General features: G+C 42.2%; 1 protein-coding gene across 4 annotated transcripts; it reads left to right on the forward strand.

The window, feature by feature from the left end:
- The first annotated feature begins 365 nt into the window (after window positions 1–365).
- Window positions 366–19,234, forward strand: taok2a (TAO kinase 2a). Of its 4 annotated transcripts, none has more exons than XM_079366781.1 (20): window positions 366–841; window positions 4,670–4,810; window positions 7,334–7,405; window positions 7,504–7,605; window positions 7,915–7,960; window positions 8,060–8,156; window positions 8,380–8,493; window positions 9,065–9,156; window positions 9,241–9,334; window positions 9,419–9,500; window positions 9,880–10,050; window positions 10,381–10,590; window positions 10,697–10,825; window positions 11,258–11,494; window positions 11,842–11,970; window positions 12,307–12,510; window positions 12,714–12,953; window positions 13,137–13,358; window positions 13,847–14,029; window positions 14,875–19,234. In XM_079366781.1, exons 2-20 carry the CDS (start codon window positions 4,679–4,681, stop codon window positions 15,763–15,765), a joined length of 3,447 nt encoding a protein of 1,148 aa, XP_079222907.1. In that variant the 5' UTR covers window positions 366–841; window positions 4,670–4,678; the 3' UTR covers window positions 15,766–19,234. The 4 variants fall into 4 exon arrangements, with proteins under 4 accessions (XP_079222907.1, XP_079222908.1, XP_079222905.1 ...); XM_079366782.1 differs by having other exon boundaries at window positions 13,137–13,349; XM_079366779.1 differs by having other exon boundaries at window positions 7,915–8,156.

The following is a 19,234-nucleotide window of genomic DNA, read 5'->3' on the forward strand; positions in this document are numbered from 1 at the left end:
CACTTCATATTTCAGACGTCTCCACAAAAATGTCGTTTGTAGGCCCATATTGTTTTAATTAATAATAACTAAAAGATCTCAGATATCAAGCGTGTTGAGAGACCCAGTCAAAAATCAGTGATACATACAGAAACGTCATATTTTCGGTCCATACAGCCCTGACCTGAACGGCATACTTGCAAAATGCAAATAATTGTGCACCTCAATGTACCTGAACAACATGAACTTTGGACGAAGATAAAGGAGTCTTGTAAGAATAATTATTAAACAAGCCTTAGAGGCTTTGTACTAGATTATTACCATTATCTAGGTCAATTTATTTATACCGCTTTATTAGTAAAACGGAAACCTCACAGGAAGTGGAACAAACCAGTTTCCGGTCAGCACTTTCAGTCCCGCCCCACCAGTCTGTGCCATCTTGTATTTAGCAAGAACAAAAAAACGGTGTAAGAAACAAGTCCGACAACAAAATGGGGCGAAGATACTGAGGGTTTATTTTAAAAAGCTTGGTGTAAAGGGGGGCATTATGCTAGAAAGTGAGGCAGTGCAGAGAAACGTCAGCCACACCCCGAAGAAGAGCTACGTTAACGTTAGCTACCGAAGCTAAGCTAGCCAATTAGCTGAGGCTAGTAACACAAGTCCGCCAAACTAGCTGTGTCATTTTTATTTTTTATTCCTCTAATCATCGCAATTGAATCAGGAGCGACTGAAGTAACAATGGTCCAAACGTGGTGTTGATATCTGCTTTGGAGGAGGAGACCCGGGCTATGAGGATAACTGCTCGCTAGCTTGGCTGCTAACAGTTGTTTTTCGTTCCCGAGCGGAACAACGATAAGCCGCGGTAAGTAAAGCTACATCAGGCTAACTGTAATGCTAACCAGCCTAGTGAGCTGTTCAATGGGATCTCAAAGTTTTTGTTCACGGTCATCCCCTTTTTGTCTTTGTTGTGTAGTATACGCCATGAGTTAAAAAGATTGTTTTTAATAAATGTTCATATATCCAGCTAACTGTAAACTCAGATCATTGTAATAGATCGTCTTATCCCTCTTTATCCAGTTATAGCCGGAATTAGACAAATATTACAAATACATTTAAAATCGTATCGATAGGTAGATTCAGACAAACAAAAACCTCGTCGGCTTTTTTGACGTATTAAAACATCCTGTGGTTAAATAGTCTGTGTATGTTGCTATCACTGTCGTGTATAGTTAGCTTTCACTTCGTCGACATTTATGAGCATTCAAAACATCAACGATAATAAACATTTATATAACTAACACTTATAGACATTACTGACATTTGACGCAGGATGTTGCATCTTTTAGAAATTATTCGCCCTTTTTTTTATTAGAAAAGCTTGCTGTTTTGACGTGTCAGGCCATAGCTTCTCTTACATGGCATGGCAACACTCTTAATGGTGTTGCCATGCTCAGACACATCTTAGTTTAAATAAGTTTCCCCCCCTTGAGGAAGAGGTTGATGTAATGCTTATGTAAACTCTAAATCAACGCCTCGCATCTCGATTATCCTCCTTTATACAACTCTGGAGGGATTCAGCTGGTTATTGAAATCTTGTCTGACATCTAACTGATCACAGATATGTTTTATCATACTCTAACCTTGTTAGCTCCCTCCATCTGGCTGCATTAAAAGTTACAGTTCACATTTACTCATAAAAACATTTTGGCAGCATTTGGATATCTTTTATTGCTTCAGTATGTTTCCTTCTGATAATAAGAATGTAACATTCCATGTAAATATTCGTTAGACCCTTTCTTTAAAAAGACAAACTTTGTTTACATTTTTTAATATGTTCTTTTTGGAGCTTATAAATGCTTCTGTGTAACCTTTTTGTGAAATTGTGTATTGCATACTCACAGCATTTAAAACAAGAAGATTCTGTTATGCAAAACTGTTTCCAAGTCAGTTTTGGCTTCAGACATGTGATCATGGTTTTTCAGCACCTCTGAGCCACCAAATTTCAAGTCACACATTCCGTTTGGAAAAAAAACTGTCACTGTGTTTCCCCTTTTCTTCTTTGCCTTTTTATAGCTTATTCAGCCATCACATCTTTTTCTTTTATTGAAGCTGAGCTTGTTGTTCCACCTGGGAGTTGTGGAAACCCATTCAAGGGTTGTGATAGACTTTTAAGAAGCACCTCTGTTTCTCTGAAAATGACTGTAAAGTTGCCACCTAATAGTTTCATATGGCACTTACAGTTTGCTCGTTGAAAGCTAGATACATCATGCCCCTGTTACACCTCATTTGAAATGTGTAACACATATGTGGAATGATGGGGCAGAGTCATTATGCCCCTGGTCAGACATTAGAGGTAGTAACAAAGTACGATGTGTATATAAGGAGCTCCTGCTGTGCTCACACATTGTGCCTCTTGTGCTTCTGCAACAACCACCATGACACCAATATAATGCAGTTCTTGATGCAAACTGTACAAGGTCGTAATGACGGTGGAACCTTGTTACCGCGCTAAATGGAGATTAAGATGGATTTTTTTTTGGCTTTGCCAACATAAAGCTGAGGAATCAGAAAATGCTATTCAAACTAAAGTCCATTTCGTAATGCACAAACTTGGTTTCTAAATAATTCTACTTTGTCATAAGTACCAGAATATAGGTTAACAGTACTCAGTTGATGAATGCAACCAAGGCTGGGCATGCCAACTTTAGATCCAACTATTTTTTATTGCCCAGTATCTTTTCAGATGTAGAAAACATGAAGAGAATTGTCATGATTTAAGATACTAGGCTCGATCAGAACCATAGGGGTATAGTGAAGGGAATTAGGATGCCCCATTTTTATATTTAGAAAAGCTTGTTTGTTTCAAACTGGTAAACCAACACATTTGAGTCATTCACATTTGAAACGTTGGTTGTTTTTCTACAGACTGTAGACAGTAGCTGCCTGCAGTCATCTGCTCCCGCTTTCGCCTCGAACACCATCACATAAAATAAGATTGGGAATTGGTTCACTGAGTTCTGAAGAAACTCTGGGTCAGAATTGGACGATGAGAATCTGTCTGCTTGTCAAGCACATCTTCACTAGCCCGTTTACTCAGCAGCCTGCATTTAACAGGGAGCCCGAGGCCCATTTTCATGCATTCATGGAACCACAGAAGCCTCATTATGTTGCCGGCTCTCCTCAGGGCTCCAGCTGACACTCAAGGATGAGCAGCTATGTTAACCCCATTATGAAGGGATGTTGCATTTGTCAATAACCCTGGCTCAGTGTGTAGGCTTAGATCACATTCAGGGGGCTGATTTTAGTCACATGATAGATGCTCAGCTTGAGTTTATTTTTACCCATCTTTGATTTGAGTTGGTTGGTAAAGAACTGTATCGCAAACCGTTTCCAATGCCTTCTGATCTTCACAACACGCGTGTGGTCATTTTAAATAAGATATTTTAATATTCCTTTCATCTCTCTTTGTGATGGTCATTATTGTTTAGGCTGTTGGTCATTTCAATGCTTAATAGTTATACCAGTGTTTACTTTTCCACATTTTCTGCCTTGATAGAAAAACCATCTTTAAGTCATTGATGGAGAAAATATCCGTTTGCAGCCCCTTTTGAAACTTGACAGTTTTGCCTAAAGATTCACATGTTAAATACCCATTAAAATTCTCAACTGACTGGCTTGATACAAAACATCGGCGGTCGCGCTTAATCTTTATGATATGACACTTGCAGGTTGGTGGAAACCAAACAATGGTAGAATTAATAGGTTTTCTCTGTGTTAAATCGTGCAAGTTCTCCATGTGAAAATCACGACATGGACAATTTTCATTCATCGTGTTGGCCTTTAAGAGATCAGAATATGAGGCATTATGTTCTCTACAGTCTCATGGCGACCTTCATGGTTGAGACATTGACAAAGAGGACGTTTTGTCACCCCACACACGCGCGCACACACAGATTAGATCTCTCTCACTCTGCCTTTTATATTTAAGTGTCCCTTCTCTTTGTATTGTAAATCACTCTCTCCAGTTTCTCCCAGTTGAACAGAAGAGCTTCTTCATGACCGTCGGATGTGTTCATGTCATAACTTGTCAGCTGGTTACTGTCCTACATAGATCAGCTGTGGGAGATAAAGGCCGTTTTCTATCAACGCAGAGCAGAGGTGTAGAGCCCATCATAACTCTAAAAAAACAGCCAGTCGAGTTTCTAAGAAACGCACGCTCCACATCAAGTATCAGGGAAGCCGATTTTGGGATTCTGTAAATAGGTCACTTTACCAGAGCGCAGGAATGCTTTTTCATGGGTGTTTAACACATTAATTAGATGGTTTTCTGTCCAGCTGAAGTGGAAAACAGATGCTGCAAATCCCTGAAAAACAAAATGGGTTCAGAGTCTACAATACAGCTTACGACGGGGATTGTTTTTCAGCAAAACTCAACATTGGAACCTGCTATTGTTTTCGAATAGACTGCCAGTTTTTTCATCACATCAGTCAAAAAGAATCAACATTTCAGCTGCTGTTAAAGCCCATTCTGGTTATGTGTTATTTAAATTACAATATTTCATATTTTTGGATCTGAAGGACTTCTAATTATAAATCGCTGTAGACCAGAAACGACCATGGTCTCCATGGTGAAATCTTGTTTTGACATCTTTCCCTTCCTCACTAACCTGTGCTCTCACTTGTTTCGCAGGCCCTGGCCATGCCCGCGAGTGCACGGGCGGGCAATCTGAAAGACCCGGACGTGGCGGATCTCTTTTGCAAAGATGATCCGGAGAAGCTTTTTGCAGACCTCCGTGAGATTGGTCATGGCAGCTTCGGAGCCGTATACTTTGTGAGTAGGACATCAAATAGTCTCACCGTTTGTGGCAGTTGTTTTCTTTGCTCCTGGGGCGTCTTTACATTCAGCTTAGCTTCTTCCCGACATGATCACCAGTAAGCAGGATGACGCAGAGTGCTTGTTTATGTGGATAGATGGGTCGTATGACATTAGATAGATAGATAGATAGATAGATAGATAGATACTTTATTGATCCCGAGGGAAATTCAAGTTAAATTAAAATTAAAGCTATGATGCTCATTAATTTTTGTTACTGTTGACTTTCACTAGTGTAGACGTTTCCCGGCTGACTGCATCAAAGGTAGTTTTCTGCGCATGTGTAAAGCAACACGATGTAATGATTCTGTTTCCAGTCCTGAAATTAAAATGATCTTTAGACGAATTCTGTGGAAGTGTTTCTGTTCAAATGTGCTTTGAATCCAGCAGGCACGGCTGCTTTTTTTGTAAGGGATCCTATAAATCAGAAATATCTTGTCTTAATCTGCGTTTTGTGTTGAATATGGTAACTCTGAATCTGCAAAAATGTCTCCCACCTCATGACGCAAACAGCTGAAACACATCTGTGCACTTAGCTGCGTTCTTTTAATGCACCTGTAATTTATTCTTCATCCCGGGCGGTGGATAAACACCTCCCATTGTGTTATACTGAGTGTCTGAATCTCAGAAGATCATTAGAGCCGTGCTACAAAAACAGGAGATGTGTGCATCTATTTGCATCAATTAAAGACAAGTGCAGACTCGTAGCAGAAGGGTCACTGTTGAGAACAAATTTCAATGTAAACATTTAAGTTGCAGCTTGTCAGGTACACTTGAACTTCAAACGTATAACTTCCCGACATTTTCAGAAGCCCACTTGTGAATTTGATGATGCCAGTCATTCTTTTTCTCGGGGATGTTTAGATTATAAACTTTACAGGTCAGGTACTAAAATGATCCAGACTTGTTCTCGGGGTACGGCTGCTGATGTAAAATCAATCAACGGGTTTAAAACCGAGACCACGATGGCGAGAATCTCAGTTTAAAAAAAGCAGAACACAAACACTGAAGCAGAGCGTCTAAGAAGCATATTTGATAACAGGATGAAGCTGTATAAATGTAGCATTATGTGACGGAGAGAAATGGCACATAGGCCTGTATCAGATTTCCTTCAGTCAGTGTTTGTGCTGTGGTGTGAACAGCCCACCTGAAACCAGGTGACAAAAATGCCTTTGCTCGTCAGTGAAATGTTTCCACAGAAGAGCCTTTGGCAGAGAAATCACAGATTTCAAAAACAAATCACTGGGCTGTTTTCAGATCAGTTCTTGAGTTTAGAAAGATTGAGTTTATTTCATACTCTTCACAACACAAGCTCAATATATTTGTCCAATGCATCATACATTGACCCACGGTTATATAACCGTTTACCTTACGTTGTAGAAATTCTATAAATGTGAGCTGTTGAAGATGCTCTGAGAAAATCGAGCACGTTGTTCTAAGAAGCTGAAGTCGGCCCTGACCGATCACTTCTACTGCAGAGTTGTAGCTTGAAGTTTATATTTTAGTTGAAGCAATGGTTGCATCATGGAGTCGTTGGCAGCCTGGTATATTGCTGACCTGAGTGTCATCACAGTGCAGCACGACTTCGTCTGGTCTCTGATAGCAGCATCATTTGGGATTTAGGATTAAGCCCTTTTTGGAGGATTAAGCTCCTGGAATAGATTTGAGAAAATATGAGCATCTTATCTAAAAAATGAGTAATGCAGCTCAGTGTACAAATGGATCATTGTGCTCAGCTCGTAGATCATATCAGCTTGAGCTGCTGGTGCCACCTAGTGGTCTAAATGTACAAGATAGAAAGTCTTTCTCTCTAATCCAAACCAGGCGTCATTGAGCAACGGATGCGACAATGAAGGAACTAAACGGTTCTACATTATGCCAGTAGCATGTCAAGTGCTGGCCTCAAAGATGAGTTCGCGTTCTCAGTCGTTCACATTCCCTCCTCTAACTGGGTTACAGCCAGCTTATTCCAGTCCTTGAACGTGATGAAGAAACCTCGTTTCAGTGATCAGGGTCAGGGATTAGGGAAACCTGATTTCTCCTGGAGAACTGGCCCCTCTTCTTGAACATGTGTCCACACTTTTTAATCCGCATTTCCCATTCAGGACAAAGCGAAGAGCAGCCAAATCTCATCACTTGTAGAGATGCCATAGATTATCTGTTTCAGAATACATTTATCTAAAGCTTTAAAAACACACAAAGTACGATTTAAGAATTCCCAAAATTTCAAATTCTTTCCTGATTTTATGGACTTTTCTCTCTTTAACAGTTAAAGTCACAGTATAACATAGAAATCCACACTTTCAAAATGAAGTCAGGTCAGAGCAAAAAATCTGACTCCACAAAATATTTCACTGAAGCAGGGGGAATTTTAAGAACGTCTTGAAGTAACTGCTGTCTGTGTTAATTCTGTGACAACAAGGTGTCTCTGAGGAACAATGTTTTCTTTGTTTTTAATCCTGATCATTCTTTTTGCAACAGGCCCGAGATGTACGCAACAATGAGGTGGTGGCCATTAAGAAAATGTCCTACAGTGGCAAGCAGACGAACGAGGTAACAGGCAAAAAAAACAAAACAATAATAAATTTTAAACCTGTTGAGAATAAAAACTTAAATACAGATGAACTAAGAGGGTTTGTGTTTGTTTTCAGAAATGGCAGGACATCATCAAAGAGGTAAAGTTTCTGCAGAAACTTCGCCATCCCAACACCATCGAGTACCTGGGATGTTACCTGAAGGAGCACACAGCATGGGTATGTGTTGTTACTTCAGACGGCATATTGTAATATGACTCAACATTACTGAACAAATGTTGGCACGCTGAATAGCTTCGCCGTTTAATTGCGCGCCTCATGTACAGAGACTGGAGTCCTTGTTGTGGCGAGCGCGAGTTGAGCCTTGACCACGGTCCTTTTCTGCAAGTCTTCCCCCACTCTCTCCTCCCAACACGCCCTGTCTCTCTGCAGCTGTTCAGTCCAACAGGGCAACAAGGCTCGCTGTCTGATGCAAATATTGATGTAACATGAGCACCAATAATAGATGTTGAATCTTCTCTCCCTCAGCTGGTGATGGAGTACTGCCTCGGCTCCGCCTCCGACCTCCTTGAAGGTGCGTTGAACACTGAGCATGTTCACTTATCTACTTATGTTATTACATCACAGTTTGTTCATCACTTTCTCCTTGTATCATCCTTTTCGTATTTTGCAGTTCACAAAAAGCCGCTCCAGGAAATTGAAATAGCTGCTATTACCCATGGTGCACTGCAGGGACTTGCATATCTTCACTCCCACAATATGATTCACAGGTGAGCTCTTTTTCACCAAGCTCAATCCTCACATGCCAACTCTGATCCTTCACTATTTTCATGCTTTCATTACTCTTTCTTATTTCTAAACATCGTCACATGTATTCACATGTAACGATACAAATTCTACCAAGCATTCCTGTGAATGTTTCATCTGCTCTAAACTGTTTAAAAAGCTTCCAGGATCCAAGTGAATGTGTGTGTGACTGTCACTGTTCTGCAGGGACGTGAAAGCAGGCAACATACTGCTGACAGAGCCCGGTCAGGTCAAACTCGGTGACTTTGGTTCTGCTTCAATCGTGGCTCCCGCCAACTCCTTTGTGGGGACTCCTTACTGGTGAGTGTGCTGTTGTGTTTAACTACATTTAGTTGTTCAGCTCATATTTGGCAAACACATGTTTGTACAGTTAAAGGCAGGGTAGGTCATTTTCTCCCGATACACTTTTTTTAAGATTTTGGTTGAAATACTCTTTAGGTCCTGAAAGTAATTATTATTTCACGCGCTTTGAAAAAGAAACAAAAACAATCTGTCATCTGTAGCAAATTTCGACCAATGTCGGCGTTCGTTATGAACCAATCAGGCCTCTCTACCCCATGCATGCACGAGCTGAAATCCACTTCTGGACCAATGGAGCTTGTGCATGTGGGGCGTGGCTTTTGAGGGAGCACAGAGGGGAGAGGGTGGGTAAATAACGGAGAATGGTGAGGATGCGACTTTGAAAATCATGCTAGTTTTTGAAAATTACCAACACTGCCTTTATAAAAAAAAAAGTTTTTGTGATATTGAAATTCTGATAAGACTGATTTAATTGTGGTTAAAGAACTAAAAATATCACCAGAGAAGGAAATCCTTTTTAATCTTTGAGCTGAGATTCTTGGATGAAACTGAAACATTGCTGTGATTTTAGGATGGCTCCTGAAGTGATATTGGCAATGGATGAAGGCCAGTATGATGGCAAGGTGGACGTCTGGTCGCTGGGCATCACCTCCATAGAGCTGGGTATGAACCTGCAGTCTGACTCTTGTGTGCGTGTTTGTGTGTTTTATACGACGCTGAAGGTCTTGTCTTTTTTCTGTTTTACAGCGGAGAGGAAGCCCCCTCTATTCAACATGAATGCTATGAGTGCCTTATATCACATCGCTCAGAATGAAAGCCCCATCCTTCAGTCCAATCACTGGTGAGGACAGTCTGTTTGGATAACTGTTTACCAACCATTTAGCTTCACCCACTTGAACAAACATCATGTCATATTTCTCTGCAGGTCTGATTCCTTCCGCAACTTTGTCGACTCTTGCCTACAAAAGATTCCCCAGGACCGGCCTACCTCTGATGTGCTTCTGAATGTAAGAACTCACACACAAATACACACTAACACACACGATCAAATAAGTAAATCTCAATAAGTGGTAGTGAGAAAGAAACGTTGTTCACAGTGAAGTGAATAACATTTCCAATTTTTACTTTATCAGATCTAACAGCCGGGAAAAGAAGGCAGCCATAAAAATAGAATGAAAAACATCCTGATCAAAAACGAACTGAAACATTTGGTTTCTTCAGGCCTCATTTATGACAACTATCCTTTTAAACTGAATGAATTTGTGTTATCACCGGATAAATATTGAGGAATCTATATTTTGGGGGAATTAGCAAAGTCCTGCACATACTCACAAACCACTTCTGCTAAGTCTCTGTGCCTTTCTTTTTTTCCCCCATCTTTCTTAGCATCGGTTCTTGTGCCGAGAGCGTCCGCTGACGGTGATCATGGACCTGATCGCAAGAACCAAGGATGCAGTGCGGGAGCTGGACAATCTGCAGTACCGTAAGATGAAGAAGATCCTCTTCCAGGAGACCCAGCAGAACGGCCCGGTGTCTGAGGGAGGGGAGGACGAGGAGGTGAGGGGGAAATCAAGTTGAGGCAGATATAGAGGGAGGGAAATTAGGAAAGAAGAAAGCAAAGCATGCGAGGAGAGTGGTATGAATAAAATGAAGTTCTTGTGTGACTTTAAATGGTGGAAAAAAATATATTACTGCTAATTGGTGTTGGAAATTATTATTTGGCAATATATATTTTTTAAACCTTTTTTTTTTCTATTTGATTTAGAGACGTGCAGCTCTTTGCTGTTAGTTTGTACTATAGATACTAGTGCATAAAAATGAATTAAAGACTAAGAGGGAAAAACAGAGCTTTATGATGCCAATGAGTACTGTGTGTGTTTGTGTCAGGAGGTCGAGCAGTACCTGCTACGGACTGGGACAGTCAACAGCATGGAGAGCTCCCAATCGGTGCCCAGTATGTCCATCTCTGCCAGTTCTCAGAGCAGCTCAGTCAACAGTCTGGCTGATGCTTCCGATGACAGCAGCAACGAGATGGCCATGATGCAGGAAGGCGAGCACACGGTCACCTCGAACAGCTCCATCATCCACAGACCCACGGTAGCCCTTCATATTCAGCGTGCTATAGAGACATTAGTTACACACCAATCTGTGTTTCATTTGTTTTTTTTGTTTTTTTTTCAAAATGTCTGTCCCAACCTCTTAGGGTCAGGATAACATCTACGATGACCCTTACCAGCCAGAGATGGAGCAGCCCCAGGCTCCCTCAGCAGTACGCCGCCGGGCCTACTATCGCAACAGAGACCATTTTGCCACCATCCGAACGGCTTCTTTGGTGAGTTTGCTCGGAAATTTGTCTTCCGTCTTCCTCGCAGCTCGTAGTGACATTTAGAGCATGAAAAGATTTAGTTTAGTTTTGATCTAGTTTACAAAACAGACAGTGGAAGTTTTGCTTCGAGGGCAGAGTTAGTGTGTGTGCAATAAAATGATCTCAATGTGGTTTAGGCTAACATTTTATTATTTATTATTATTTATAACAGCCCATCAAGGGGAATATAGATTAAAAACAGCCTGTAAGTCTGCAGTTTTTACAAAGATTTTCAGCACACTGTTTTTCTTTTTATGTCTGGTCTTTTTCCTTTTTAAGTCTTGGTTACTTCTTGAAGTCCAAGAGAAATGAAAGTGGTCAGATATCTGGGAGTTAGCAGCAGCCGAAGCACTGGCACAGTAGAAGACTTCTTTAATGGTATGATCATGTGTCCTCCAGGTGACCCGGCAGATCCAGGAGCACGAGCAGGGCTCAGCGCTGCGAGAGCAGATGTCGGGTTACAAGCGAATGAGGCGACAGCACCAGAAGCAGCTGATGGGGCTGGAGAACAAGCTGAAGGCGGAGATGGATGAGCACCAGCTGAAGCTGGACAAAGAGCTGGAGAACCAGAGGAACAGCTTCTCCACCGAAGCCGACAAGCTGGTGAAGAAGCATCAGGCCATCCTGGAGAAGGAGGTGAGAGTGACACACGGTCTACAGCTTTGATTGATCTATTTTAATCTACGCCAATCCAATTGATCAGTCATGTTTTTGAGGCTGTAGAGGTTTTTTGATATCTGCATGGTGTCTTATCTTTTCCACTTATCATTGTTGTGTACTCTACATAAAACATCATCATGCAGTACATGCCTCTACCACACCTGCTTGGCCTCTCTTGAAAGTGATATGACTCCCGACAGTAGAGAGAGGACAGGTGCAGAGATACTGACAGGCACACGTTACAATTTCATAGTAAGGCCTAATCAGCATTTATGTTGCAAGCCACCCTCTTAACATGCACGCTGGTTCGTGTCCTCCTGCAGACGAAAGCGGCTCTGGCAGAAGAGAAGAAGTTCCAGCAGCAGATACTGGGCCAGCAGAAGAAAGAGCTGACCAGTTTACTGGAGTCCCAGAAACGCCAGTACCGCCAGCGCAAGGATCAGCTGAAAGAGGTGAAAGCCAATGCACATCCACTGAGTGATGACAGTGTTGATAAAGGAGGAGCATTTGTTTCAACAGTTACATCTCATGTTTAGTGCATCTAAACGGCTCTATTGCCTTATTCAAGCCTGTTTCAATAAACTCATAAAAACATTTTTTGCCTATCAAGAAGTTTGAAACCGTAATCACAGCTTGTCAATAGATAGACTGTAAATAAAACGTATACAAATACTGAACTGAGAGTAGCTCACTTCACTCCTCAGTCCACACTTCTCCTTCTTGTTCGCTGTCCAGATTCTTTACTTTGGTTTTCACTGCACATCTGTTCTCTTCCCTGAACCAAACAGGAGCTGAATGAGAACCAGTCGACTCCGAAGCGGGAGAAGCAGGAGTGGTTGATCCGTCAGAAGGAGTGTATGCAGCAGATGCAGGCGGAGGAGGAGGCCAGCCTGCTGCGGAGGCAGAGACAGTACTACGAGCTGCAGTGTCGCCAGTACAAGAGGAAGATGCTGCTGGCTCGCCACAACCTGGAGCAGGACCTGCTCAGAGAGGTACAACTGCTCCTCCTTCATTTCAAATCCACGTGAACACAAAAAGTTTAATGTCTATCTATTATGAGATAATATTCATCAAGAACAACTTTTATATTTTCCTTTGGATAGTTGAGTCATACTTTCTAAGAACACTGCAGCAGTACTACATCTACTGCAAGGACACAGTTGATCCCTTCCCTGTGGTGTTATTCCTTCACCAGGACCTGAACAAGAAACAGACCCAGAAGGATCTGGAGTGCGCAATGCTGCTGCGGCACCACGAGTCCACCCAGGAACTGGAGTTCAGGCAGCTGAGCTCAGTGCAGCGTACCCGGGCCGAGCTGATCCGAACTCAGCACCAAACCGAGCTGACCAACCAGATGGAGTACAACAAACGGCGGGAACAAGAGCTGCGACAGAAACACACCGTGGAGGTCCGGCAGCAGCCAAAGAGCCTCAAGGTATGTTGACTCGGTGGAGACTCTCATGGAACCAACCTGTCAGCACACAGATTCCTGATATATCAACAGTCAAGAAGTCATTTTAATATTTTCAATCAATACAATACAAGTTTAAGCAAATATACCACTTAATATCTTAGTGTTACACTGGTATGTTCTGGATCTTATTTGATATTGTTTCAGTCCAAAGAGCTCCAGATCAAGCGTCAGTTCCAGGAGACCTGTAAGATCCAGACCCGCCAGTACAAAGCCCTAAGAAATCACCTGCTGGAGAGCACTCCGAAATCCGACCACAAGGCCGTCCTTAAACGCCTCAAAGAGGAACAAACACGTAAGCTGGCCATCCTGGCTGAGCAGTACGACCATTCTATCAACGACATGCTGTCCACACAGGCTGTGAGTAAGGCAAGGAAACCCCGTGCACCTGCTCCACCTGCTCCACCTGCACCTCGACAACACATCCAATCCAGACACAAACTCATCTGCAGCAGGGCTTTCTTCGTATAGCTTCACGCAATAAGACCAGAAACTGGATTTATTTAAACAGCTGATTATTGCTCCACATGAACAATTTCATCAAAATACAAACATTGTCAATTTATTAATTTACTTACAAATATCCCTCTATGAAGTTGTTAAATTTAAACCTTATTTTTTAGACTTTTTTAAGTTGTCTAGAGATTCTTATTTGATGGCTATTCCTACTTTCTCATGTACTAGACTGATGGATGAAGCACTTACTTGGAAAAATCCAAAGGAGAAATCAATTTAAAAATAAAGAATGAAACATAGAAAAGGTCATTACAGAAACATTTCTAACAACAAGCTCCACGTCATTTTTCCGAGCTCTCACTGATTGTGGTACTGATGCTCGTCCCTGTTTGTCCCCACAGCTGCGGCTGGATGAGACCCAGGAGGCCGAGTACCAGGTGCTGCGGATGCAGCTGCAACAGGAGCTGGAGCTGCTCAACGCCTACCAGAGCAAGATCAAGATCCACACCGACACGCAGCACGAGCGGGAGGTCAAGGACCTGGAGCAGAGGGTGTCCATCCGCCGGGCGCTGCTGGAGCAAAGGGTACCACACATTGAAACTCAGACATACATTTTTTAAATTACAGCATAATTGAAATACTGTCATTAATTGTATGTTTAGATAACGTGACCTCGATAACAAATTTCAGTGGTATGAAGTAGTAGCGGTGAAAACTGCAGCAAGCTCGCCCACGACAAAAAAATGTGTCGCACTACAGCAATTGGTACCAAGTGTCTTGTGCAGAGCGCGAGGACTTAGTTTGACTGTTTTCCATTCATGTGTTGAGCCTGCATTGTGGGATACATTGGATTGACTATATAGGGAATGACCATGCTCACTCAGAACTCAGACAGCACTCTTCACTATATATTGAATAGGGAGTCATTTCGGACACGGCACATGAGGCAGACGTGTCTCATGCCGCTTAGGGCTCAGAACACGGCAACAGTAGTTTTGTATTGTATTGTACAATTTAAGCACATTAATCTCCTCACTTAACATAAACTAAACGTGTATACTTCTAAAGGCTTCTACTCACACTGCAGTATTAAAGGGAAACACATTCAGGTCATTTCATTTGAAGTACACACACTGTCTGCACATTGAGTAAAGAAAGTAGGTAATTGGGTCCCTTGTTCTCAATACGAATCAAGCTCTCTGATTGAGGGTGTGTTTGGTCACACAGATGAGTCTAAAGGAAGAACAATCGTCAGAGCGCAGCAGGAGGACCTACGACCCTCTCAGGGCTGGTGACAGTCTTTAGTCGATTCTACGGTTCTATTTCTGGTGTTGACGACCAAACTAGCTTCGCTAATAGAGCTGTGTTGTTATCATTTGTTGGTTGCCATGGTGACTCTTGCACTTACGACGTGAATGTGTGTTGTCAGATCGAGGAGGAGATGCTCTCTCTGCAGAACGAGCGTTCAGAAAGGATCCGGACACTGCTGGAGCGCCAGGCGCACGAAATCGAGGCCTTCGACTCTGAGAGTATGCGGCTCGGCTTCAGCAACATGGCGCTGAGCGGCATCCCTGCCGAGGCCTTCAACCAGGGCTACCCGACCCCCAGCCCCTCCTCGGGCTCAAGTGGCTGGCCCTCCCGACCAGTCCCCCGCTCTGGGAGCCACTGGAGCCACAGCGTCCAGAACTCGGTGTCGACTCCGTCCTGGCGCAGTCAGAACCACGGCGGAGGGGGCTTCAGCCGTGCGGAGTCCATCGCCTCGTCCCATGGCCTCGGCAGGGACAGCGAGCCGCACAAGAGCAGCAGAGGGCACTCCACCTCCTCTTCCTCCCACCACCACCATCACCACCAGCAGCAGCAGCACTACATCCCCCAGCACTACCAGCACCACCAGAGCACGCCACAGCTGTACCGCGACAGCCATGACAGCAGGGAGCGCGAGCGGCCGCGGGAGTGGGTGGCAGGAGGGGGCCACTACCCGTACCACCCCCAGAGCCACCATCACCACCACATGTCCACCCACGCATCCTCCCAGTCCTTGGCTCTCCTGCCTCCACCACCCCCGCCTCCCCCAATCTCCCTCTCCTCCAACTCTCCGCCTTCCTCCGCCTCCTCCTCATCCTCGTCACAGGGAGGATACGGAGGGGTGAACCTGAGCATCAGGGGCCCCAACCTAATGGCCCTTAGGAACAGCCCCCAGCCTCTAAGGAGGACGGCCTCCGGGGGTCCTGGGGGAGGAGGGGGGAGCGACGGAGGGCTCAGCCGGAGCACGTCAGTCACTTCTCACATTTCTAATGGCTCTCACCTCTCCTACTCCTGAGAGCAGCTGACTTCTCCTCTCTGCTCAGATCTGTCCACACACAGGGCTACATGTTACTCAGCCTGTTCAGAACAGGGATAGGGAATGTAGTTTGGTAGTTTTGTTTTTTAGCATATTGGTTCTGGAAAACAGATGGAAAAACGGAAAACCCATTTTAAGAGTACATTTTAAAATCTCCTTTTTTCTTTTTTCTTTTTCACGCGTGAGGACCTCAAAGAGTTCTTTATGCACAAAAAAAGAGAGAAACAAGCCTTTGAGCGGCTAAAGAAAACAAGAAGAAATTAAATCAAGAAATCAAATCTCTTACATTTGTCAAAAAGTTGCACAGGAATATTGTTGAAGCTATTCAATTGTTTAAAAAAAAAAAGTTTTTGGGGCAAAAATCTTCAACAAACATGAAAAGAGCCATGTGTTGCAAAGTGAGCGAGGAGAGACAAACGGGACAGAAAAGTCCACTTGTTCATTTTCAAACACGGTGAATCCATTGCACAGTATTGAGTTCTATAGTGAGACGGTTTAACTGCAGGAGTCGCCTTTCAGACCAGGTTCAGGTCGAGGTGTAGCCGAGACCTTCAGGTGTTTAGATTCGAAGTTTAGCAGGAAGACAGGCGACCGTTTTAAAGCTTCCTCTCGGCTGCGGTGCTTTAATAACCACTGTAACTATGTAAATAGCGATAAATTGTAAAACCCAATTTTTGCTTTCAACATGTTTCATACGTTCAGCAGGTTCGGGTTCGCTGGGGGCAAGCGGACAACACCGGATTCAACAGTAGGGTTATCTAAAAAAACAAAACTTTTTTTTTTTTTTTTCTCTTTGTAGTGATAAGATTCTGTAAATGACAATGAAGACAAACACTGCCATCTATTTGTTAACAACTCGACCACTGCCCTTTAACTCTTCCTAAACAGTCCGACATATTTCAGATGTGAGCTCGTTAGTTGTCATTTTTGAACCTGTGTGTCCAGAAACAAGTAGCTTATTTGATTTAGCTGAAGCATAGGATTAAGAAAGAACAGAGATCATATTCTGTCGATTCATTTTTAAAAAAAAATTGATGTCAGAAAAAGGCAATAGGCTGTTGATGTGCTTGTGAAAACAATTGGTTGGCTGTTTTAATAGCTGCCATTTAATGGAAAACTTTTACTCTGCTTTACATCTTTCGTCCAGATTAGGAATCTCTGATTTAACACTCTGAGATATTCAAGTAATGGTGTCTTGATTTAAAGGACCAAGCAGGATGTCTAATACTAAATACATTTCGGTAAATACATTTCAGCAAATCAAACAAATTTGTCTGATGGAAAACTTGAACTGACATACATGCACAATTATAAGATTACTGGGAAGTCCAATTTTTTTTTTTTTTGTGCTCTCTACACACAGAGGAGACAGCCAATAGGAACTCTATCCAAAAAATGTCAGACTTACTTAAAGGGACAGAGAGGTTTTTTTTTTTCTTTCTTTTCTTTTGAATAAGTTGATCACTTGAACTTGAGTGTTTAAGTGTGTGTGTGTGTGTGTGTGAGAGCAGCTTAACCACACCTCCACCCGTCTCCCCCACAGTTTGGTCTGCATCTGTAGATAGGATGTATATGTTACATTACAGATTAGTACACTTCAGTGCATGGAACTTGTGTACAGACGGCGTTTGTATGAATCTCATGCACACTACCTATTTATATAAATGCTTATAAATGTAAGATACCTGTGTCAATGTAGCAGGTATACTGAAGATTGTTCACTGTCCAAACACTTTTAACTTGCATTGTACTTATGGGTGTACATAAAAGCACTAACTTTGAGACTGTGTTAGATTAATAATGATAATTTTTTTGTCACGTGAGTTATACCAATTTGTACTAGATGCAGACAAATAGATGCTATCATTATTATTACCTCTACTGCAGTTGTAATATTTATGTCGTATGCTAATCTTTCGGTTTTTAAAATGTAATTGCCAATTTTGACCACTAGGTGGGGAATAAGCGCAAGGTTACTGTGACAGACCTATGGGGGGGGGGGAAACACACGAGAACAAATATTATTGTTTTTAAAGGAGGACAAATGGACTACCTTTCCCAGCATTCCTGTCTCAGGTCTCAGGAAGGAGTCGACAGTTCTGGGCAGGGCTGAGTTTAACTTTTTAAATGTTTTTATTTTTTATTTTGAGCCAGTATTAAAAGGTGGAGTGTCTGCAAACGAGCTGAATAACATTACCAGATTCTTTCACCGGTTTTTGTGCCATGTTGTCATTTTTATTTCATACTTTGCATTCTTTATCCCTGGTTTAAAAAAAAAAAACTGTAAGCTGCAACTTATATAGAGCCCCAAAGTGGTCAATGTGACATCAATCAAAGACTTAAACTGATTTAATAGAAACGGGAATCTGTTTAAAATATCAGTGAACCAAAACTTTACATATTTTACATGGAAGGAAATCACACCAAAAAAACCTACTTTTAAGTTTGAATTAATACATTAGAAAATGTATGTCATTTCAGATTCATTTTTGAAAAATTATATTTTTGTTTATTTCACACAATTAGCTTTTAATTCTAATTTTAACGATGTACTCTAATGTACGGATGTCCTAATGGGACATTCGGGCAAAAAAAAAAAAAGAAAACCCTTCAAAGTTGATCTGAGAAATACTTTTAAGAAAAAAAAAATTGTGTGACGCTAATCTCTGAAACGGCAATCCAGAAATCTTCCTGCAGGAATTTAAGTTACTTTTACTGTGATGTTGACCACATTGGGGCTCTAGTGTTACTTTTCAATTCAACTTTTTTTTATTATTTGGTTTTGCACGATCTGAATGGGTAGAGAAAAAAATAAATATAACATCTGGTCACTTCCTGCAGCCACAACCATCCAGACAGGTGGATAATAAATCAGCTGATCTTCCTCTACCTGTCACATGACCCCCTCCATACATCCATCTCTGCTGCAGGACGCTGACCTCAGTGTGATCTGATGCTGTCTGTCATGTCTACCTCATTTGCACTGATAGTAAAAGAATGTTTGAGCGCAGAAAATCTAAGCATATTTCTCCTATGCTGACTAAAACATTAGTTTCTTTTTCTGTATTTGTGCAAATGTTGCTGAGAAGTTTTTATGGAAGCAGGGAGAGACGGAGAAGTGCAAGGTGGACTCAAAGGACAGGCTGGTCTTCAAAGCCCCCTCTTGGAGATACTGTAGAGACAGACTGCTGGGGGAAAACAAGCTGGCCAATATCGTGTGGTCTTTGTGGAGTGAAATGTTTCTGCTGGAACTCTGCCCATCCTCAGAAACACCTGGAAAACATTGGAAATGTGAGATTTCAGTTTGCCAACTTTATTTTTCTTTATTTTTCTTTTTATGCATTATTTTGTACAGAGTTTCAGTGCTGACCATTCCTCAGTCGTTATATTTTTGCCAATTAAAGCTGCACTGTGGAGTCGGAAATCTCCAACAGAAAGACAACTAGAA

Source organism: Symphodus melops (genome assembly GCF_947650265.1).
Source record: "Symphodus melops genome assembly, chromosome: 17".
NCBI lineage: Eukaryota > Metazoa > Chordata > Actinopteri > Labriformes > Labridae > Symphodus > Symphodus melops.